Source organism: Lissotriton vulgaris, chromosome 7 (genome assembly GCF_964263255.1).
Source record: "Lissotriton vulgaris chromosome 7, aLisVul1.2, whole genome shotgun sequence".
NCBI classification, from domain to species: domain Eukaryota; kingdom Metazoa; phylum Chordata; class Amphibia; order Caudata; family Salamandridae; genus Lissotriton; species Lissotriton vulgaris.
In genome coordinates this window covers 221,110,660-221,135,145 of record NC_141695.1, presented here as the reverse complement: position 1 = coordinate 221,135,145, position 24,486 = coordinate 221,110,660, and the positions used below count along the sequence as shown (strand labels likewise).

Here is a 24,486-nt window from a genome sequence, read left to right as displayed (position 1 = left end):
TCCAAGATGGACCCTGGTGCATTTTACATATAGGCTCAGCCACTACAGCTATAATGAATTTATTTTTATGATTTATAATTAATTTACAGTTCCAAGATGGCGATTAAGCATTATAGAATGGCAAATTAGGAAATACAATCAGTGGGGATGCTGGAAGGAGAGGGGTTGGAGAGCCACAGACAAACATGGCGTTGGTGGGAATCAGGAACACAATGGATGGGAAAGAAACCCAGGAAAGTCATGTGCTTCCACAAAGTGCTAAAACAGAAGAGAAAGAAAAATCTGATATAAGTGGAAAGATACAACATATCCAATTAAAACAATAGTAAAGAAGCTCTGCTTCAGGAGTGGGATAAAACCAAGCAGAAGGAGGAGCATCAAACCATGATAGGCAATATCTACTCTATCTATTGCACAATAGGTCATTGGCAACATTGGCTAAATCTTTCTGTAGACAAGACCTACACCTGAACCTGCACCATTTGAAAAGCATGGTGATGTTTTGAGCAAAATTAGGGAACTGCATTTTAGACTGTGTAATAGGTGTGGTGCAGCGACCAGGGTGCCTAACTCCGGACCATAGGATTCATGGTTCGATCCCAGGTTCTCCCACCACCACCGATCCCAGGTTACCCCACCACCATGTGACTCTGGACAATAGCTTGCTTAATCTTCCTGATGGCCCCCAGCGCCTTGACACCTCTCCGGAGGTAGCTGCGCACTTTACAAATGCTGGTATTATTACTGTAGAGCTCACGCTATAGTACACAAGTGCACATGCACTCTTTGCTCCTTTTTGTCTATAACAGGTGGCAGGACTGGGCAGAAGGAGTACATCTAAGAACTGGTGGCAGGGTCATGGTGGTGCCTGTTGCTCTGCATTACACCCCCAGGGTGTGACAGCTAAGCAACAGGCCTGGTCTGTATGGGTATGGGAGGATGCAAGAGAGTCCCTAGCTGAAAGTACCACTTCTTCCACAATCCATTGTCACTCTGCCACCAGAGGTTCAACCGCATTGTTTCACTTTCTGGGCTCAGTTTGAAAAGCCCCAATTTACAGGGGGTCCACACTGCAAGAACCTGGACTTATCTGTAGGCCTCTGAGGTCATTTTTCAACTTTCCAGGTTTGTCAGACAGCGACTACCTGTACCTGTACATAGGGCTCTGATATGATGAGAGCCTCACCTTTATACGCGGATGTGAGAGTCAGCACTTGCAGGTTTCTGCTGAGCAATGGGTACCCACGCTTGTCTACAAGCTCGGCATTAATGTGAGATTGAGTACCTGCACTTCCCAAAGAGTAGTGAAACAGTGAGTACCTGCATCTCAGTGAATTATAGTTTATATTTTGCCATCCCTGCACCTGGAAATGGTGCTGTGTTAGATGCTTCTAGGGGCACTTTGGTGCCCAATAGCTGATGACATCCAAGGTAGGTAGCTAAAATGGCCTCAAATACTACAGGGCCTGGAGGCTATACAGAGACTATTTGGATTTCAAAGAACTGGGCTGGTTTCGATAGCACTTTTCCAAACCAACTGCTTAAAGACTATTTAGAACACCTGCATGGAGCAGTTGGGATGATGTGCTTCACCTGTAATACTTTCTGCATTAAGTGGACACCTACCACAACTGCGTCTCTACTACAGCTCCCAGAATGCCTTGTCTAACAGACAGTGAGTACCTGCACTTCTTTTTTGTTTATTTACTTCACTGCAGCACTTCACGGCTGAGTGCATGGACGGTTCCACAGAGTTCCTTTATTGAATTAGGTACCCATCTGGTAATGGGTCGGCTTGTGGCAATGTCCTCTTCAAAGCACCGGTGGTGTATTTAGTGGCAAGGTACAAGGTTGACCTTGAAAAATAACTGCTCTTTGCTCTGAGGCTTTACCTCCTGTTGTTTGTGTATCCTCACCCCTTCCCCTTCCATGTCTTCTAACCTCTTCTCCTGCCAAGGATGTGTGTCCTTCCATGCGCTTTCTTCTCTCCCTTTCCACTGTCCTCCTATGAGACTCTTTGCACCTCTTCCTACTGTAGTCATCTGTTGTCTACACCTTCCTCCTACATCCCTTGCCTTCTACCAGGCCCTTAACTGGTGAAATAGCTGACATGTATGCACAAAAAACCAAGATGGTGATTGCTCTTGAAAATGAAAACATCTGTGTGTCTGATGTGATGGCTGTTTCTCATAGCATGTTGGAGACATCCATCTTTTTTTCCTGCCCGGATCTTCATGGTGGCCTCAGGCAGGAAAATATGACATAAAAGGAGCTGGAAAGCACACCAGTGCCTGTAATTGGTCCAGCACTGATGATGGGGTTTGCAACAGCAGAGTCAGAGGAGGTTAGGCCACCAGAAGGAAGATGGCATATCTGCCAGTTCATTCCAGTTCTTAATGAGCCCCTAAACATCTGTCCTTGACCCTTCCTCCCCATGACCATAGGTGGCCTTCTTGTTCTTCTTAGCTCCTATCCCTTTTTTTGAGCCCCAGTTCTCAGAAAGCTCACTCACTTGTACTGACAAGCTGGATGTCAAAGCTGTCCACTCCCAGTGGGTTGGTGGCGGTGCATGTGAAGAGGGCGTAGTCGAGTGATGCGCTCACGTTGACGATGATGAGGGTGCTGGTGTGGATGGAACCCTCATGAAGCGTCTTCTCAGAGTACCTGATAAGCAAGATATAGAGAAGGTATCATGTCAGGACAAAAAACAAAATCGCATACACCTTGGTGGCTTTTTAATATTAGAAGGTCCTTTCCATTTTCCCATCCTCTCATTTGTCTCTCTCAGTCCCCACTTTGGAAAAGACACATACTGTCCCAAAAGCACGCATGCGCAGCAGTGAAAGGGAATCGAAGGCTCACCCTGACACCCCAGCTGCCACTGCTGCTATGATATTTGAGGATGGAAAGTGGAGATAGCATTAGGTATGTCTGAGTAAGTACATTGCCTTAATTGTAATTGTATTTATATAGCGCTTAATACCCCTGACGAGGAGTCAAAGCACTTTTTGGCTAGTAGCAGGCTACTTCAGAATCAAAAATGGATTAGTGGGGAACTGTATAGGGAAATATGAATTAGTTTGAGCGTTGAACATTTGAGTCTGTTAGACGGATTGAAAAGGATAATGGAGAGATAGAAGAGGGAAGGGCATAGAAAGTGTTTATTTGGAGATCATAGGAGTAGGAGGACGTTTTGGATGAGTACAGAAAAGATGGAGGGGGCTGAGTCTCTAGGAGTGGATTAGGGAAAGAAATGAGGTCTCGGATGAGTCTAAGGAGGGATACATACGGGAAGAATTTAGAAAGGATTGTTTGGGAGATCTCAATAGTAAAATGAGGTTTCAGGTGATATGAGGAGGAAACAGTTATTTTGGAGATCATAGTAATAGAATGAGGTTTGAATGAGTCAGAGAGTGGACTTAGAGGATATATTGAGAGAGGTATAAGGTGAGATATAGGGTAGTACATTGGAGAGGCTCAAATACATTCTTTTGCTTTTCACAGTAGGAGTAAAGTAATAAATATATAGTTACATATGTACATGGAAGGTATATATGCTATAATATAATAAGCTATAATTAATATATAGATACATAAGTACATGGAAGGTATATATGTATAAGGAAGGTAATATATCAGGACTATATAAGCACTTTCTAATCTTAGAATCTAGTTATGGTCATGCATGAATGAGGTGAGTTGTTATGGAGAAGAAGGTGCTAAAACCGGCGGGAGGAAAGCAGCCTAGGCTGATGTATGTAAGTATCACTTTAAAAAGTCCCAAAGTAGGTGCTAATGCGCTCTGAGATAGCACCTTGAATGAGTGATTGCTCTTGAATGCAGAGACTTTCTCGTTACCCGCCCTGTGCCAATCCCCATCCAGATAAGGGAAAGCATCCATAATACTTGCCCACCCAATACAGAAGCTGCCGTAAGTGTCTGCTCCTGTGAATGTCAGCTGTGCCTAAAGCACGCTTCCCCCTCCAGCCAATCCTACTCAAGAAAAGTGCAGGTTTTGAAACCTGTCAGGTTCTGTCCAGAGAAGACAAGCTGACTCACCCCTGTGTATCCCAGTCTCCCAGAGAGAGCAGGCCTACTTCCTAGCAAGTCTAGACTTACCTCTACATAGTTATCAATGAGATCTGTTGTTACCTTGGGCTGCTGGAATCGAGGGTAACCCCCTTCTTGGCCCAGCTGAACTGAACATTGGGGATCCCCTCGGCTTTGCAGACAAGGGCAGCAGCTTGGGTTCCATCCCCAGTCGCGGCCACCTTGCTGAGATGCACTCCCTTCTGGATCTCAGGCTTAACTGTGTGAAAGAGCAGAGACTGAAGTTACACACTGAGGCAGGATGAGGTCAATGCAGCATGAGCATTCATAAGGTTTCTTCTGTCTCTGACTATAACTAGTAAGTATGTGTAGCTGCTAGACAAACTGTTCTAGAGGAAATCGTCAGTGACTCTGCATGGTCTGTCAGTCTGAGAATGAGAAATTCGAGTGGTAGGCGAGTTTAATCAACTCTTCCCTGTCCAGGTGATTCTGCTCTCCACACTTTTCTCTGCACTAATCTCTGTCATAATCTGAGATTTTGGTTAAGGTTGACCTGCTCACCATTAAGTGATCTGCACTTTTCCCACAGACAACAGTGATCTCTTTCTTCTCTTAGTCATAAGTGAGCTACTCACCTAGCAACAGCTGATCTAAACTTCTCCCAAATGACTGGTGAACTGCTCTAGTATCCAGGTTAAAGTTCATCTGATGCTCCCCGCATCATTACAGGCGATCTGTGCTTTTCCCATTTTTACAGATGACCTTCTAGTCTCCCTTTGTCATGTTCTCCTCTTTCCTCTCCTACTTAAAGGCAATACACTCTTTTCCCCTAGCTACAGGGGAATGCTGTTCTTCCTTAGTTACTAGTCATCTTTTCTCCTCCACTAGTTGCAGAAGGTCTACTCTCCTCACCTAAGTGCTTTCGATCAGCTCTCTTGTCTCCGTTACAGATGGTCTACCCTCCTTCTCTAGTTACAGATGATCTGCTCTCCTATTTGGAGATGACCCACCCTTCTCTATAATCATAGCTCCATTATGCTACATAGACCATTTGAATATATTGGTGCTTTGTTTTCCATCCTCTTCCCTTTCTGCGACACCTATGCCTGACAAGGCCTCCGACAGCAATTCAGCAGGAGTAGGGAGTTCCTGAACTGCAACCCTGGCATAGCCACCTCTCCTATGTAGTATACAGCAGGTCAGTACTAATGACATAATGCTTACAGCGCACAATGAGTCTTGCATCACTTTTTACAGGCGGCGCGATCCCATTGTCAACGGCGCACTCATATCTCCCTGCATCCGTTCGATTGGCTTCTCGGATAACCAACTTCCCGGTGGCTCCATCGACAATTTTCTCAAATGATGCCAAATCCCTCTCATCTTCACCCTGATGACAGAGCAGACAAAAGCAAGATGTCAAAAGAGGGGTCATCAGCAGTAATACATTTTCCATCCATCAGCTGAAATAGTTTTGGAGTTTAGAGAGAACTAGAGGAAGCAGTCAGATCAAGTAAACCCAGGCCTGAAACTAGCTGGGGTCTTCAGAGGACCCTCCAGCCAACTGGAACCCTTATTGTTGTCATGGTAAATGTATTGGTAAAACCTCGAGCAGGAGGAAAGTGCACTCAGGTGTATTCACTTGACTTCAATGAATCTACCCAAGGAGGGTTAGTTTGAGGCATCATAGCGGACTACACGTGTCCATCTCTCTTTGGCTATGGAAGTGATTACCTTTCAGGTCAAATGGATGAACACACCATTTCCAAATGAATAATGCAACAGCAACTTTTGAATGTGCTTGTTCTTGACAGGAAGTCCTTCTCACCAAGTTCCAGAGTTTCTTGTATGTTCATACTTTGTTTGTTTCCATAGTAGCTTAAGACCTTGGAGACTGAGCAATTCGCTGATCTCCAGCCAACATAAGGGCACCTACAGACAATGCTTTTATATTTCTTCCTGGAGAAGAGACCTCATACAGGCCATCCCTTCTATAATCATTCATTCTCCATTCCTCAGGTTCTAACATGATTTACTATTTATTTCATTGTATATGTTTATACCAGATAGGAACCAGACCACAAATTGGTGGCAGAGCAACACACAACTGATTGTGAGACAAAGACATTAAGAAGAAGAGCGACAGGAACAGGAACATTGCATTGCACACAGAATGACACAAGTAATCATAATCAATTGAAAAGTTAACAAAAGTGAGCATCATGAACCAGAGCCAAACAATGAAGCATGCATTGGACTATGCAGGGACACAAAAAGAAATGTGATAAAAAATAAAGCCATAGAGAAGGAAACATATCAAACCTCCATGGGATGTAGTAATAAATCTAGAGCTTCTAATAGGGGCACACATCTTGATAGAGGGAGTGAGGAGGGAAACTACTGAAAGAGCAAGGTGATGGTTTATCAGAAACTATTTCAGGCATCTTTAAGAGCGGTCAGAGTGCGAAAGGGGCAGGGTTCCAGACTTAAGGAACTGCGCCTAACAAAGATTGGATTTAAGGCATAGTAAGTTGATACTTCTTATAGGACAATGCTTTCTGAATGGCATGTGTTCAGTGTGCTGTGCATGTGAGATTGTGATCATGTGTGTGTGTAATTGTGTGTATGTGTGTGAGAGTTTACATTGTTGCTGGGAGATCAAGGGCTGGTTTATTGAGAACACAGTGAGGAACTCTACAAAATTAATGGTTCTCAGGCTGTCTCTGTCCCACCATAAAGCCTGATACCATTGCTTAATCCCTATAGATACCCCACTAGTGTGTGGTGGACCTTTGGGGGTGTACCTCCAGTTCTGCATCTTCCAAACTGCTGCCTCTGAGCTCCTCTTTTCTATTGTACTGTGCTGGACAATGTCTTCTAACCTGAAAACTTGACACAGACTTTCTGGTTTCCATCAAACTAATTCCCATAGCATGACCAGGTAGTATCGGACTCCCCCCTGTATTTCCTTTTTTCCCCTACAGTCCTGTGGATTATATAAAAAAAAAAGACAGAGATTGACAAACAGCATTCTAGGACTAAAATTGGGGTGAACCTGAATCATCCCTGACTAATCCCATATCATAGGACTTTATCGGAGCTTGTATTTGCCACACCTTGAACCCTAATAGGGACTCAGAGAATTTTCCTCTTCATTCTTGCTAAGGAACAAAAGATCTCCGATGAAGAGCCCCTTCGCGGGTGCCCGGTGGACATTGCAGCGCCGGTCCAACGAGGAGCATGTCCAAATGATGAAGCATGACACCTAGCTTGCTGGGTGTGTGAGGACCCTAGTTCCGCAAAAGCGGGATCCCCTGATCCCCTTTTCCTCCGCCCCACTTCTCCTTTTATTCCCCTTACAGCCCAACCATCCACCACTAATCCTGTTTGGTGGATGGCCCTATAACTAGAGGAACAGCTCCAACCTTTCTTGTTGAGCATGACTTAGGTGGGCCTGGACCTTGGACCTCTTTAAAAAGCACCCTCCCCTGTTCCCCCTTCTTTGTTGAGACCTCTTCATTCTTGGCCATGGGCAGGAGCCAGTGGAATTATCTTTCTAACCCTTATGGTTAGTGGGTTGCCCCATATTGGAATCCGCCATTGGCCCTTGTCCTAAATACCAGTTTCCTACTACAAGTTAGTGATTTGGGAGCTACAGATGACTACCGTGCAGTAGCATCTGCTAGGCCCCCAAGCACTGTAGCTGCCCTGCTCACTAAAAATCTGAAGAGGCATGCTTGGGAGTTCTTGTCTCCAAGGAATCACTGGAGGGATGTCTGTTTCCTTTCACAAAAAGCACATGGAATTTCTTTGCAGTGTGGTTCTTGGACAGTAGTTGCTGCTCAGTTTTATTATTTAGCTTGAATGGCAATACTAGCCTACCACTCTTGATGCTAGATCCCCAAATGTGAATCTAGACTTTCAAGGGCGATGTTAGTCCCCTCCGATAGGGAATGATAATATCTGTCATCTATCATGAACCCTTAACATACAAATGGGCATATTAGCAAGGGGAAATATCGCCGCTTTTTCGGCGAATTGTGCCGAGAAAGCGGCGATACTTCTAGAGCCCTAACCACAAGGGCACTTTAAAGCCTGGCTCAAGCCCACTTTGCATGTCGGCGACAAACATCGCTAATGACATGCAAAGTGGGCATCCCACGTCCAACCAAATGTAAAATGTGGTTGGAGGTGGGAACACCCTATTACCAAGGCAGGCGTTGGGAGAGGCAGACCTGCGATAAACTTGTTTATCGCAGGTCTCCCAACGCCTGCTCTGACCAGGTGTTAGGGCATTGATAACATGGGGGTGTGGATCATAACGCTGATTCCACCCCCCCATATTATCAATGCACACATTAGCGCATGAAAACAACGTTTGTTTTCATGCGCTAATGTGCCATATCGCCGACTATCGCCGGATTTCATTTCGCGTACGTGTTGCGCATTGATAATTACGCGCTAACACGGCGATATGGGAATGTGCGTTGTGCGTTTTCTAACGCACTTCTAGGTAATATGCCCCAAAGTGCTTATCCTAACTTCCAAAGCTCATCATTTTCAAATAGGAAGTAAAGCACTTGAGATGCCACAGACATATGTGTACTCCGTACCAGCCACTTCCATTGAAACATGCTGTCCAGGATGGGATTGGCATCCACAGTGCATAAGATCTCTACCGTCCCTCCCAGGTCCACTTCTGTTGGATCGCCAATGCTCTTAATTGCAGGAGAATCTGCAAGAGGAAATAGCCATTAGTGTGGAAAGATGTTCCCAGAATGTAACAAACATGTTGAGTATGATTTAAACAGTAAAACACGGTATATGAGTGCAAAGAGATGAGGGGACTGTGCAAGGGTCAATAGCCTGAGCTTGGCGTTATGTATGTCAGTCTCTCCATGGACTGTATCCACATCTTCGGATCAGCAAACATCTGAACAAGCCACTCCCAGATCCTTTTTTGCTATATAACTGAAGAAAGTACAGGGTGACAAGATAATGCTAAAAGGGACTAGATAAAACAAGTGTGTATCACAAACATATCAATTACTGATAATAATAAAGATGATGCTCATGACAAATGCTACATTGCCTGAACATGCTATGCATCTAGGAGCTGAAAAGTACTCTGGCATGGAGACAGCAAGGTCGCTTTATAAATTACAAAAAAAGAGTATGTCTGAGTGGGTATATGAATCCAAAACCTTACGATCTCTTGAAAGGCATTCCAGAATTCAGCTCTTTTGGGGGGGGAAAGGCTTGTAACACTCATGCTTATTATTAGCCAATATGGAAAAGTAAATAATGATTTAATTATTTCAGCCAACCCCTCCCCCCACGCCCCACCCATCAAAAATACAGAACTGCTACTTTTGAACGAGATGAACCCACATTGCCATTGCAGAGCGCTAGGTTTAATAAAACAGGGGCGTCTCATATGGCTTGGCTGTACACAATTCCAATTTTCCTCTTTAATGTGGTATCTTTATTAGCAATACTTATCACACTAACTTGGAGTGTTCAGAAATAGAACCTGCATTGATTACTTCCAGTATAGGATCTGATTTAGCATGATCTAGCTTGGAGTTATGGTCAGAATTGTGCCCAGTAACATTAGACCTAATTTAGAAATAATGTAACATTCCAGCTTGTGGCACATTCTTCTCGCTGGGTATGAACTGATGTCTTTGATGGCTGATTCTAAGGACATGAGTTTACCCTACAAAGTAAATTAAAGTAATGATTTCGTACATTTGCAACAACATCAGGGGCAGCTCTAGGCTCATGGTGGCCCTTGGCACTGAGTGTAGGTAGGGGGCCCCGGAAGAGGGGGTCCGGGTGGGGCAGAGCCCCCCGGAGCTCAGGAGGGGTGGGTTAGGGTGTTAGGAAGTGGAACAGAGCTGGAGGCTGCCAAATTCCTGCCAGGGCCCACCACGCAAATATGTATCCATCCTCAGAGGATTATTATATTAAGGATATATATTGGCGTGGAGGCCCCTGGAGTTTGGTGGCCCTGTGCAGGTGCACAGCTTGCACATGCCTAAAGCCACCCCTGATAACATGTTTTGCTGTGTTCCAGGCGTCCGCAAAAGATTGGTGTTAAGCAGCACTTTTTCTACAGCGTCCTCATGAGCAATGTCAGTAGGGAGCGAGCTAGCGACATCAGTTACACTGTCTGTATTTATATTCACCTGAGATACGTTTGCTAATGTTTATCAGCTTTCTGTGTGTGCTCAAAATATGATTTTGAGGAAAATTCAGTGTGCTCTGAATCCTAACTCTCACAGCAGGCCTAGATCTCCACTTAGCTATGGCCCCGTGTATGAATGGGCCAGAACCGTTGTGTCTTCTGGAGGCAGGAAGGCCAGCACAGCAGGACTTCCTGCTGCGCTGCCCTTCGGCAAAAAAAATGGCAGGAATGTGCCATATCTATGAGATATGGCGCATTCCAGTCCTTCCTGCCTGCGCCGGCTCACAATAAGCTGCCATGCGTCAACGTATACACCTTTCACCATGGTGCAAGGGTGCCTGCATTAGGGCGATGATTGATTTTGTGCGGGAAACCTTCCAGCACAAAAACAGTCACAAGATGATTTTCCTTTTTCTATGTGTGCGGCAGAATGCAGCAAACATACAAAAAGGAAAAACGAGGAAAAATAAAGATATTTCTCTTCGTTGTGCCTCCCTTATGCCTCCCTTTTTGGCGGTGCCTCAGATTTGAGATTTTGTTTCATAAATCTGGGGTAGGGTCTAACAGCTATGAATGTTCTGGGAACGCCCCCAGCAACACCCGTTGCATGCCCCTTTTACCCCTTGCATGCTGGTGACGGCTCCTGTGCGTCATGGCACACAGTGATCGTGTGCTGATGACGGCCGGGAGCCGTCACGACCACGTCCGTGATCGGAATGTGCCGCTCAGGAGCGGAATTCTGACCGCAGGCAAGGGGTTAATGGAGAAAACTGCATTAAAGGTGACAATATTTATGAGGCAGCATTAAGCCAAAAAATATGGCTTAGTGCTCCCTCGTAAGTATGGAACAGGCTCCTGAGCAGGCGAAAGGAGCCTCATAAATGAGGCCCTGTGTTTTCACCTTCTATTCTAAAGGGAACTATGCCCGTGTATCTGTCATAATAGTTCATAATCATTCTGCCCGAATATCATAGGGCATCCTCAAGTGTAAAATCATAGAGCTGGAGATATTTTAGGCCACATTTGTTGTTTTCCAAAGCAAGGACAATAGAGATGAGATCTGCAGGCAGAGAAAATTTAGTTGAGGCTCTTAATTATTAAGTGAGTGCTAAAATGCAGGCTAAAACTCAGTTCCAAAGGTTTGAATACCTCATTTATCTAGGAAAAAGATATAATTTATAGGTCCTATGCAGTACTTTTATCAAAGCTATTTGGAGGGCCACCGCATATAAGCAATATATCACTTTTCCTGTAAGCATCTGTTCATGGCATTTAGTGCTGTAGATTCACATGCTCTGTGCAATCCTGCCATCTAGTGATGGGATTGGATGTTTGCATCTTGTTTTTTTCAACGAAGTCTCTTGAGTAATGAGGGACTACTTCCTTAGTTGGCAATGCGCATGGGCACCAGCTCCACTGATAGGACAGTTTGCTGACCCTGCAAGAAGTTATTATATACGAAGAGTTTAAATATATTAATGAAGTATACATCTGGAACAACCAAAGGCTTCCAGGTAGGCAATTGGGCACATGTGAATCTACACGCTGTGAATTGATGCTTTCAGGGTAAATAACATATTCCGCTCGTAGCCTGTGTGGCTGTAGTTAAACATATTCTACATAGACAGTTAAGCAGTACTCCCCTAACTGATAAGCCAGTGGATGTTACAGAAGATTGAAACTTAGACACGTCTGACCCAATCTAGCTTGTTGATTGGTAATGATTGGTAAATGTGTGTTGAGTGGACCATATAGCTGCCTTACAAATCTCAGCCATGGGGCTAGTACCAAAGGAAGCTTACCTTGGAATGTAGCCTAGGCAGAGCAGGCCAAGCACTTTTAGCCTTAATGCGGTAGGTTTGGATGCATTGAACAGTACATCTGGCGATATCCATCAGATCATGTCCACATTTGACAAATCATGTCCCTTGTGAAATTTGGCCAAAGCAACAAAAAGTTGCTGTGTTTTGCTAAGGAGTTTTGCTCTGTCAATGTAGCTGATACAGGCCAAGTGACCATTCGGAACATTCTTCCTCAGTGTTGGACGGATCATGCACTCATCCATTTTTCTCTTTCACTCCCCACCTTATTCACAAAGAAAGGTAGCTTAGGAGCCACTAAGGAGGGCAGACAATGGCCTAAGCTCCTCAAACAATCCACTCTCCCCACTCTGCTTCTAGATGGTTTTACCTTGGGAGATAATGTGGACGTGAGCTTTGAGACCCTTAGCCAGCGAATTTTAGCGTCATTGGACTCACTGGCCAGCTGCGAAAAACTAGAATTAGGACAAAGCATGCAATGCCGTGGTTCTCAGGAGAACTTTTTCAGCTAAAACTCCAGTGTAAACGGGCTGAGCGTAATTGGAGAAAGCAGTACCTTGAGTCAGATAGAGCTCTTTTTAAACAGGCACTGGTGACTTATAAAACCCAGATTAAACAGGCCAAGGCTAGCTTTTTAGAGGAATCACTACTGTCAGCTGTGAACAAATCCCAGGCCCTATTTAAGATCGTTAAAGACTTGGCGTGTTCCGCCTGTACTGTAAAGAACATTCCTGCTTCTCAATCTTTATGTGACTCATTGGCACAGGTCTTTGAGGACAAGATTGCAACTATTCTGAACAACCTTGCTTTATTGCCAGGCCCTAACTCTCAGACCTTACGTAATCTTACTTCAACTTCCATTTTGGAGAAAGATGCTAGGTCAGTGCAATTGAACAGCTTCCCCCTGCCGTCCTTTGAAGACTTTTGTGTATTGGCAGACGGGGTATCCTCGGACTCGCCACTTGATCCCCTTCCACATAAATTTCGGAAACTATTTTGTGAAGAGCTTTTCCCCCCTCTCTTCTCCATCTGCTGTCAGTCCCTCAAGTCTGCACGGGTTCCGGACTGTTGGAAGCTGGCCGTGGTCTCCCCACTCCTGAAAAAGGACACTTTGGATCCCACCTGTCCAGCAAATTATAGACCTATTTCGTTGCTCCCATTTCCAATTAAAATTCTGGAGAAACTGGTCACTAAACATCTTTCCAGCTTCTTGGAGACCAATGCTTGCTTGAACGTGGCCCAATTTGGCTTCAGACCAGCCCATGGGATGAAGTCTGCATTGGTGACTGTTTTAGATGATCTTCGGACGCGTGCCGACCAAGGTCGAGCAGCCTTTTTAGTACTGCTCGACATGTCGGCCGCGTTCGATACGGGCAGCCATAAGATCTTGATAGGGAGACTGGAGGAAATAGGAGTATCGGGATTGGCTCTTGACTGGTTGGTGTCTTATCTTGATAATAGGAACCAGATGGTGGCCCTGCCACCTTTCAAATCTAACACCAGAAGGGTTGGGCAGGGCGTGCCTCAAGGATCGGCCATCAGTCCGATCCTATTCAATCTCTACCTCCGTCCCCTGATCAAACTGATAAAATCTTTCGGTATAGCGGTCACCAATTACGCTGACGACACCCAACTTGTCTTCTCGTTTGAGGGTAAGGAGGCTGTGTCACAGGAGACTTTTCACCGCTGTATGTCCACCACAGCGGAATGGTTAAGCCACAACTCGTTACAATTCAACAGCTCCAAAACAGAGGTGCTACATTGTTCAATGGATTTTACCCCTAGGCCTCTTCCATTGAATTTTTAGCCTCCGTCCTTTCAGGGTACCAGTCTGCCGGCTGAATCAGTTCGTAACCTGGGGGTGATGTTCGACCCCAGCCTGCAGCTAGAGGTGTCGGTAAACAAAACGGTGGCCACTTGTATGACACTGTTGCGGATGCTGCGGAAGATATTACCCATGCTCCCTATACAGACCAGGCCAGAGGTAGTGCGGAGCATCATCTTAAGTAGGCTCGACTACTGTAACTCACTACTTCTGGGGGCACCTATGGCCCTGGTGGGAAAACTGCAACGTGAACAGAACTTTGCCGCCAAATTGGCCCTTTCGCGCCGACGATCTGATTCATCTACCATAGCACTCAGGGATCTTCACTGGCTGCCAATCCCGCAGCGGATTGACTTCAAAGCCCTTTGTCTGGTACATAAGGCCCTTCATGGACAGGGCCCTTCTTCTTTGCAGGAATTGTTTTCCTGGTATGTACCGTCCAGATCTCTCCGCTCGGCCTCAGCTTGTCTGGTGGTAGTTCCCAGGATCCTGAGGACCCGGATGGGAGGTCGATCTTTCAGGTTCACCCAGCGAGACTGTGGAATTCCCTACCACTATGCTTACGAAGCATGGGAGATCTTACTTCCTTCAAGAAAGCTCTGAAAACATATCTTTTTCCAAGAATTATGTAAGCTGTGCAGCTGCTTAAACACTGTGTATGTATCATCAAAGTCTAAGCACCAGGATACCCGTTGGGTGACAGTCATTGCGCTATATAAATATACCAATACATACATACATACATACTTGAGGGCATGCTTGTGTCAAGGGTGTGAAGGGTCCTCTCTGCTGCCAATTCTAGCTCAGGGGAAAATACAGGGAGTTCTATGGTCTGGCTGAGGTGGAAGGGTGACACCACCTTCTGAAGAAATCTAAGTTAGTCCTCAGAACCACCCTGCCGTTATGAACATTGCAGAAGAGCTGCCCTAAAGTGAGGGGCAGCAGCTTGCTAACTCGTCTTAATGATGTAATAGTGACAAGGAAGGCGACCTTCTAACAGAGGAGCTGTAAGGGGGACAAGTGTAGTGGTTCAAAAAGAAGGCCCAAGAGTCTGGTAAGGATAACATTAACGTTCCAGATTGGGGCAGGGGGATCGCTGAGTGTGGTAGCACATTTGAGTACTTCTTGCCTTGCCTTCTAATGCCTTGATGACAGGAATTTTTAATAAAGAAAAGTTTTGTCTTTTCTGCATGTAGGCTGTAATAGCAGCTAAGTGAAGGTGTATGAAAGTGTAAGCTAGGACTTATTTTTGTAGGTGGACGAGTTAACTGATTATGGGCCGGATGTAGGTCACCAAATACCGGTCGGTAACGGCCGATTTCGGCCGTTACCGACCGGTATTTGGTGATTGAGATGTAGGGGGTCTAAATTTTACCGAATCGGTAAATTTACAGATTCTGTAAAATACTGATTCGGTAACTTTACAAAATCGGTAAATCTATATGTAGGTGGCACTGCAAACAGTGCCACAGGCCCCTAAGAATTTGTTATTTACCATGTAATACTATTGCATGGAAAATAACGAATTCCTGTGTACATGCACATCTGTGCATGTACACCTGTGCCATGTGGCACACAGACGTGCCCTAAGGGCATGTATGTGTGTCACATGGCACACAAGCCTGAATCAGGGGTGCAACAGGGTGTCAAAGTGACACTCTGTCCCCCTTGTCAATTCGGTAATTTTACCGAATCGGTATTTACCGATTCGGTATTTGCCATAGGTTCCTATGGGCCTCAAGGCCCGTAGGAATCAATGGCAATTACCGGATCGGTAAATACCGATTCGGTAATTACCGAATCATTCCGATTCGGTAAAAATTACCGAATAATTACCTACATCTTATTTACTGAATCTAAAATACCGAATAGGTAACATTCGGTAATTTAGAGTTGGTAAATAAGATTTACCTACATCTGGCCCTATATCCTGAACTACAGATTTAAGGGGATCCAGATGCTTGAAAATGCAGTTACCTGCAAATGTTTTTCACTTGGCAGCATAACAGGTTTGCATAGTGGGTTGCATGCTTCCTTCAACATGGTCATGCATCCTTCAGGGAGATTGAAATAACCAAGCTCTAGGACCTCAGGAGCCAAATAGCTAGATCAAGCTGCCTAGAGTTGGGTTGCCTAATTCTGCCTTGCTTCTGAGTGAGAAGGACCAGTCTGTTGAGGAGCTTCTCTTGGGGAATATTGAACATCTTGAGGAGGGTCAAGAACCAGGACTGGCTGGCACATGTAGGAGCCACCAGGATGAGAGTGAGGGACATTTGCTGAAGCTTCAGGACCAAATAAAGAAGGCATGATACAGAAGGAGTGGGAGAGTAGGAAGAGCATAAATACAGACCCCTGACCAATGTATCCATATAGCATTTCCCATGGACTGTGGGTGTGAGAATGTGGAGGTGAAGTTTTGTAATTTTTCATTTTGGGCAGAGGCAAAGAGGTCAACCTTGGGGACCCCTCCCCCTAATGGCAGGAGTACAGGCATAGGACTTGTGGTTTGAACTCCAACTTGTGGACTTGTTACTGCATCCTTCTGACCAGATCTGCAGAGTCATTGTCTACTCCCTAAAGATACCTTTGCCATGAGCTGTGTCCGGTGATTTATCACTCAGTGCCACATACTCTGTACCACAGTTGATAACTGCGGTGAGTGTGGGCAGCCCTGCTTTTGGAGATAGTACATGGCGGTCCTGTTGTCTGTCTTTATGATGATTACTTTGTGCTAAATCTCATGAAAGAAGGTCTTGAGATTGAGCTAGATGGTCAGGAGATCAAGGTAATTTATGTGGAAACCCCTCTGTTGCTGTTCCCACTTGCCCTGATCAATTAATAGTGGAAGATACACGCACTTTCCTGATAGTGAGGTGTACGTGGTGAAGATCACCTGCAGAGCAGGGTCAGAGAGGGTACCGCCCTGCATCTGATTGTGCTGCTCCACCACTGCGGAAAGCAATGGGTTCCAGCTGGTATCAGCACTACATATTCAAGTGACCCTCCAATTTTGACTATTGTTCTGACAGGCACTGTTGGAGCAGGCAAAGGTGCAGCCTGGCATGGGGGACTATGGGTATGTACGAGGCCATCATCCCACGGAGGCATATAACTGCTCTGACTGTGAGTTGGTGATCTGGCTGAAAAAGATGCAGTATCTGTTGGATTGCTTGCACCATGGCTTCGCTGTGTTGGTATTGCTGTGACTGTATAGAGAACGGCCCCCAGGAAGGGCTGGATCTGAAGGGGCTGGAGGTGGGTCTTGGCGACATTAATGGCAAACCCCAACCTGTGGAGGAGGGATAAGGTGGCTTGGGTGTGTTTTTGTCTGCACCTTTGTTCAGCCAATATTAACATGTGAGTTGTGAGTGCCCCCCCCCCCCCCACATACCCTTTTGAGATGGGCTGCTACCACAGCTAGGCATTTAGTAAAGACCACTGGGGGCTATGGTGACACCAAATGACAACCCATTTGAATTGCTAAAGTTGACCGCTTTCCACGAAACATAGGGTGCGGTGATAAGTAGGTTGGATGAATATATGTTAGTAGGCAACATTCAGATTGAGTGCGGTCTTGAAGTCACCTTGGTACAGCATTAGGATGGCATCCTGCAGAGTGACCATCTGGAAATGTTCTGAGTAGATGCACGTGCTGAGAGACCTGAGGTTGAGATTTGACCCTAAGGGTCCATCTTTTTGGGGGATAAGGAAGTAAAGGGAGCAGACCCTCTTGCCTTGGTATGGTGGTGTTACTGGCTCTATGGCCTCTTCGGAGATGAGCACCTGAACCTCCACTTGGAGAAAGTACTGGTGTTCGGGACTGGGTGCATTTGCAGGGTGGAATGTTTGGAGTCATTGAGGTAAGCTTGAAGCAGTAGCTGTGCTCTGTGATGGAGAGACACCCCCTGATAAGAGGTGATCTCGTTCCAGTGAGAAAGAAGCCTCCCCTCAACAGGTGTTGTGTGATTAGGGGAGGGGAAGGGAGTCACGGCTTTGCCTAAGCCTCCTTTGCCCTTATCCCTTGACCCCTGCAGTTGATGCCTCTGGAGGCCCTTCTAGAGTACCGCCAGTGACTAATGGTGGTAGGTCGGCTGCTGTTGCAGCTGATAGGACAACATTAATGCAGTGGGATTCATTTCAAATCATACCATGTGTCAAGGATCACAGGTAGTAGGCATAAATCAAGGAAAACAGTTGATGTGAGTAATCTTTCAATTATACAGACAATAGTTTGAAATAAACACACGGGCCGCTACATATCATATGAATTCATTATTCATATCAGTGAGTCCCAAACTGTATGTCACAGCCCACATACATTCGTAAGGTTGTAAAAGTCCAAGCAATAAATAAAAATGCCTTTAAATTTTGTATTTATCTTGTTACATTTGCTGTGCTTTAAAGACAGAGTTCAAAGGTCAGGCTTTGCCTTCTGACAAATTGCTGATATTTTAAATTGGGGTTTGGTGTTTGCTAACTCCTCTCACTCAATCAGAGAAAGAAAAGGAAAGAGAATTTTGTGACAATCTTATTGGGGACAGAAAGTGTGAAGGAAAAAGCTGTAGGATATAATTTTTTGTGACCAATCATAAATCTCAGTAAATGTGCTGTACACATTTGGCAGTCAGGTAAGCAAACCTAAAGCTTATTTTTTGTAATTGTGAAGTGTGATGGTAGCAAACACTTTAATAGTATCAAAACAAATCAAAACACTTGGCATGATGATTCACAAATTATACTTTTTTACTGAAACCTGATTTCTACACATTATCATTTGGGTACAATACTGTTTTATCAGTAAAACTGTATGTCTGCAAATTTAGATTCCATGCCACTGAAAAAAAGCTGTCTATAAATGACACTTCAACTAAAGCTAGGTGGGTCACAAAAGTTTGTCCTTTTAAAAAGTGGGTTGTGGTTCTTAAAAATTTGGGAAGCACTAATTTGTATGAATATCCAAAAAGGCGTATTGGAAGATGACTTAAGGGCAGGCGACGCAATGCTCAAAGAAATGAATCATATACATATACAAAAATACATTAATCCACAATAGCAACAATTCAACTACTATACACAGTCCATCCTGCAATCTAATAATTTAGTGATATTATTTTGAGAAGGTCATGAATATGCTTAGGGTGTAATGTCAGCGTTTTAACCCTAAATAATATTTGTCAGTTCTCTTCAGGATGTGGGTATATGTCTTAAGCACCCAGCATAAATATGAAAGAGGGCCCTTAATGCAACGTGGTGCCATTGACAATTCTCATGAATCAAACAACAGTCATCATATTCAGTAATACTACAAGAGGCCGTTATTTCCAACTAATGTCTGAGAAGCTCTGTATGCAGTGTACTTCGAGTGGGTATTTGAGTGGGTCTGTTGCACCGTTAGGAGACTAATCAGTACATATGTGATCAATAGGGGAAAAAAGCAATCTAACAATCTAACAATGGAGCAGGTGCCCATGTGCATTGACAACTAAGGGAGGAGTCACTATGCCTTCCGAATCAAAAGACATCTTAGAAGAAAACCATGTTGCAAATGTCCAAGCCCAACACTAGATGGCGGGAGTATGCAGAACGGATGTACGTTGTTACAACGCATGCTTTTACCATGCATGCCTTTACAACACAGGTTTTTCAACGACTTGCGTTGGGGAGTGCTGGATAGTGAATAGTTTAATTTACTATTCCAACTCCAGTCCCCGTGGATAGTAGGGAAGGTGTTGGATAGTAAATTAAACTATTACCTATCCTACAGCGCCCCCCACCGCAATTCGTTGTAATGACTTGCGTTGAAAAACCTGCGTTGTAAAGGCACTGCTTGGTAAAAGTTGCCTCGTAAAGGATGTTTCCCATGCAGAACATGTGTATCTACAGCTACACATGCTACTAACATTACTTTAGGCTGGTACACTTTCTGATGTCACAATCTATTAATTCATCTGAAACCCTCAACTCCAGACTTAGGGAGAAGGATCTACTCTTCTGGAAATAATCGAGAAGATGTCATCTTTTCCCCAAAAATATAGATTTTCTGTTAACATTTGCTATTCGTAGAATATTATGCAATATAGACCCTGTACTTAGCGAGTCTATTCACGGCTTCTGATGCTGGAATAGATTCCCTGACACATCTCCCACAGCAAGTGTCTACAGGTATTATATGGCCGATAACACTAAAGGGTATGAAAAGGTTGGCAATCATCTTGAGGGGAAAATTTGGCAAATCTGCATTTAAGTGAGTGTTCTAGGAAATGTCTATGACTGGTAAGAACATTATACCCTTTGAAGAAGTGTGTTCAGGCTGAGCTTCCGTATCTGGGGGGCTTTCTGTAATGCTTATAGCTTTTAGATTTGAGTTGGGGGAAAGATGAGTGAATGCCAGCCACTAATTCTTTGCACAGTATCATGTTACTTAGGCTGACACATTACAAACCCCTTGTGACTCACATTGGACATCCAGTTTGATTACAGTCTGGTTTTCGCCCTCTTCATTTTTGCAGTGAATCTTGTAGTCACCAGCATCAGCTCGTGTCAGGTTCCAGATCTCCAGTGTTCCTCCATCTCTCAGGTGGTGTCGTGGTGCTCCCTCTACAAGAAAAAGGGGCCAGGTTAAGATTTGAGCAATCAAAAATCAAATTAAATCTAGTCCTGTTAGGGTCTTGCCAATCATTCACACATATTCTTTCACTATTGAATCAACAATATATGTATCCTTTACTCTCCCATAACATGACTTGTACAATCTGCATACCTACCAACGTTTGCAAGCTGATTTTATTATGCATAAAAGTCACCCATTTTACTGTGAGAGATATTTTACAGTCTAATCCTTCGAAAGAAATTGAAGACCTAGTTATTCAATCTGTGATAGATGATCACCCTCAACATTCTTGGTTTGCAGTGTCCTTCCACTGCAAAGAAGCCTTGACTATAATGCATTTTATAAATAATACATGACAGAGGATGAAATAAATTCATTTTAGGATGGAGAACTCAAAGATCCTGCGAGTGCAAGACAAATTGTTTTCCAAAATATGGTACAATATGTTTGAAGTGAAGAAAAAATAAGGGTCTCATTCCGATGTTGGCCGAACAAGCGTGGGACCAACATCACATTGGAAGTGAAACAGCCAGACTAGAAGTCGGCGGTTCCACTCCTAGTTTTCCGATGCGACCGTCAGCACACGGGCGGAAATATGCCTTTTCTAATTGCAGCTTGTTCCACGGCCTGAAAAAGGGCAGCAGCACAAGCTGCAATTGGAAAAGGCACATTTTACACTTTCAAGGCACCATGTTGTGCCTGGCACATTGTGCATGCATGTGGTGCCCCCCAGTCCACATAGTGGAGGCCTGGGGGGGCTGCTAGGGGCCTCAAAGTCCCTTTCCATCTGCTTTTTCATGGCAGTTGGACTGCCATGAAAAGGCGGAGAAAATGAGCATTGTAATCCCTATGGCAGTGCCTGAGCAGGCACCGCCCCGATTGCAGGGATTACTGTCCGCTCGCTACACCGATGGTAAAAGCACCGGTCGGTTTCCCCACCCAGTGCCTACTGCTCACAGCTTGTTGGTCGCAGGACCAACGACATTGGATTAAGCCCCTAAGTGTTAAAGTGCAAATACACTTCTACCATACATGTAAGCTCATGCAATGTACACGGGCTACTTTTACACATGATTAACTGGTTATACAGAGGAATGACATGAAATTCACAAAGAATTCCAGAAGTACTCCTGGGAATCTGTAACTGAATAGAAATCTGAAAACCTTAGTGAATTCCATGATAGTTGCAGTTTTATATCAAATGTGAATTTAAACGAATACGAATACATTTTGAACTTTGTTTAGTTGATATGGCTGTAAAGGTTTTTATTTTGGAATGATTAAGTAAAACATAAATATTCGGTAAATATTAAAATTAGGATTCTTTATTATTGGTTAAAACAGAAGGACTGGTTTGGAGGTGAAATGTGGCAATATTAACTATTTGCAATTTAAAAAATTGTGCCTTTGAAAATCTGCCTGATTAGAAATAAAATTAAAATAGATTTATAAACATTAAAAAATAAAATGCATACGTAGATAGAACTTTAATGTCAATATCTATGTAACTAGAAATGTAACTGTTCTTTCGTTCAAAATCTCAAATCTCCGAAAGTTCTTCACCGATTGCTCTGAAATTTTGACACAGCGTTGCATTTGAATACGCGCGTGTCGAATACGTGCGTGTTTTTAATCGAAAGCACAAACAGACACATAAAAATGTCAATGTGGGTTTGATATAAATCTACTTAAGTTCTTCACCGATTGATTTGAAATTTTGACACAACGTTGCATTCGAATACGCAAGTGTTTTTATATACACAATGTTGGGATTCGAATACGCGCATGTCGAATACGCACGTGTTTTTAATCGAAAGCACAAACAGACACATAAAAATGTCAATGTGAGTTTGATAAAAATCTTAAATCTACAAAAGTTCTTCACCAATTGATTTGAAATTTTGACACAACGTTTAATTCAAATAAGCGCGCGTTTATATATACACAACATTGGATTAGAATACGCGTGTGTTTCTAATCTAAAGGACGAACAGACCCTATCGATTGGGTTGCTGCGCAACAACTACAATAGACACATAGAGACAATAGTCTGCATATATTAGGATGGACAGTTGGTGTCAAGATGGCAGACTCGGAAGTGGGTGGAGGGAGGGGGGAGGAGTTGGTTCACTTTGCAACATTAAGAAAGGACGCACAGAGACAATGGTCTAAATAGATTTGGAAGGACAGTTGGTGTCAGGATGGCTGACTGGGAAGTGGGTGGAGGGAGGGGGTAGGAGTTGGTTCACTTGGCAACATTAAGAAAGGACGCATAGAGACAATAGTCTATATATAGTAGGATGGACAGTTGGTGTCAGGATGGCAGACTGGGAAGTGGGTGGAGGGACGGGGAGGAATTGGTTCACTTTGCAACATTAGCGCGTGTTTATATATACAAAATGTTGGATTCGAATACGCGCATGTCCAATACAAGCGTATTTTTAATCGAAAGGCCCGAACAGACCCTATCGATTTGGTTGCTGCGCAACATATACAAGGGACGCATATAGACAATAGTCTACATATATTAGGATGGACAGTTGATGTCAGGATGGCAGACCGGGAAGTGGGTGGAGGGAGGGGGAGGAGTTGGTTCACTTTGCAACCCGAACAGACCCTATCGATTTGGTTGCTGCGCAACAAATCCAAGGGACGCATATAGACAATAGTCTACATATTTTAGGATGGACAAAAACATATTATATACCCACAAGCATTGTGAAATTAAACATATTAGAAACGTGCGCTTACTCTTTTCTTTCTCTTCCATTTAACCAGACTGAGCCACTGCAACGCATGGCCGGGTACAGCTAGTAAGTTATATAGAGAAATGAATAGTAACAATGCGTATGTGTCCACTTGCTCTAAGGGAGAACTTAGCTAATTTTATAATTATATGTCCCTGGTATCACACGGAGCAGAAGACGCTACAAATCCCTATATGGGACTATCTAGACATCAGGGCGTACAAAGACGCTTACCAGGGAGGTGTTGTTTTAACATGATACACATTTATCTAAAACTGTAACATTTATTAAGATACTGTTTAAGATATGGGAAAGAAATGAAGATCAATTGAAAAATGCAGTGCCATGTGATGTGGAAATAAGGAAACTCAAGATGATTATACATTTGCATACGTTTATTCCCATTCAAGCACTTGATTGAAACATGCACTTTGAAACTTTGAGCCTTAATACACTGCACTTTAATCTGTAACTCATGCTTAACGTTACACAATGTTTTGAAGTGAGAGTTATGTATTTGTAAATTATGTTTATTTTAATAGGATAAAAGTGAAAATGTTAAATTGTTGATGTTGCTGATAATAATGATGGCAGTTTTATGTTTTTTTTTACTTAACCTCAGTTTCATAAATGAAAGGTGTCTGAGTTTATTGTTAATGAGATATTTTTAGAATACTAACAGTAAACATAATAATTCCATTTAAATTATGCGTAATGCAATGAAGATTCACAAAAGACATTTTTTAAAACACAAAATGACTGTTACTGAAACTAAATTTATAGGTAACAAAAAAAGTATGCAACAATGTAAAATGGAAATACGTACAAAACTAAACTGGAGTAAAGGAATTTTAAACATTGTGTATAGAGTTGCAGTAAGCCTCAGTAAAGGAGTCCCAAAATAATTGTAGCTCCCAATAAATGTATGTTTTAGAAATAGTCGGTCATGGGTAAGGTATATCAGCAATGATGGCACACAGTTATTTGCTAGGGCTGATGGCTGCCCATAGCTGTATATGAACATTAACAACTGTCTAACGGTAATGTATAAACAGTTGAACTATATCTGATTTCATCTCAATATGAATATTCTCTTATGTTGTCATCTTTGCAGGCAAAGTTGGCAACCAAGGACCTGGATTTCTCTCATCCCTACCTCTTTAAATTGTTCATCACTGCAGTGGAATCTTTACACTTTCTTGAGTTACTTATGAAAAGGAGCTTGTGTTTGACAGCTAAGGTTG

General features: G+C 43.6%; 1 protein-coding gene across 1 annotated transcript in view; it reads right to left on the bottom strand.

The window, feature by feature from the left end:
- The window catches only part of NPHS1 (NPHS1 adhesion molecule, nephrin), a 269,434-nt gene that overhangs the window by 68,117 nt on the left and 176,831 nt on the right, over positions 1 to 24,486 (bottom strand). Inside the window, exons 16-20 of the mRNA XM_086929995.1 lie at positions 20,342 to 20,482; positions 8,664 to 8,785; positions 5,275 to 5,440; positions 4,153 to 4,309; positions 2,513 to 2,664 (exon numbers count right to left, since the gene is read on the bottom strand). Coding sequence (XP_086786121.1) covers positions 2,513 to 2,664; positions 4,153 to 4,309; positions 5,275 to 5,440; positions 8,664 to 8,785; positions 20,342 to 20,482 — 738 coding nt within the window. The remainder of the gene's footprint in view (positions 1 to 2,512; positions 2,665 to 4,152; positions 4,310 to 5,274; positions 5,441 to 8,663; positions 8,786 to 20,341; positions 20,483 to 24,486) is intronic.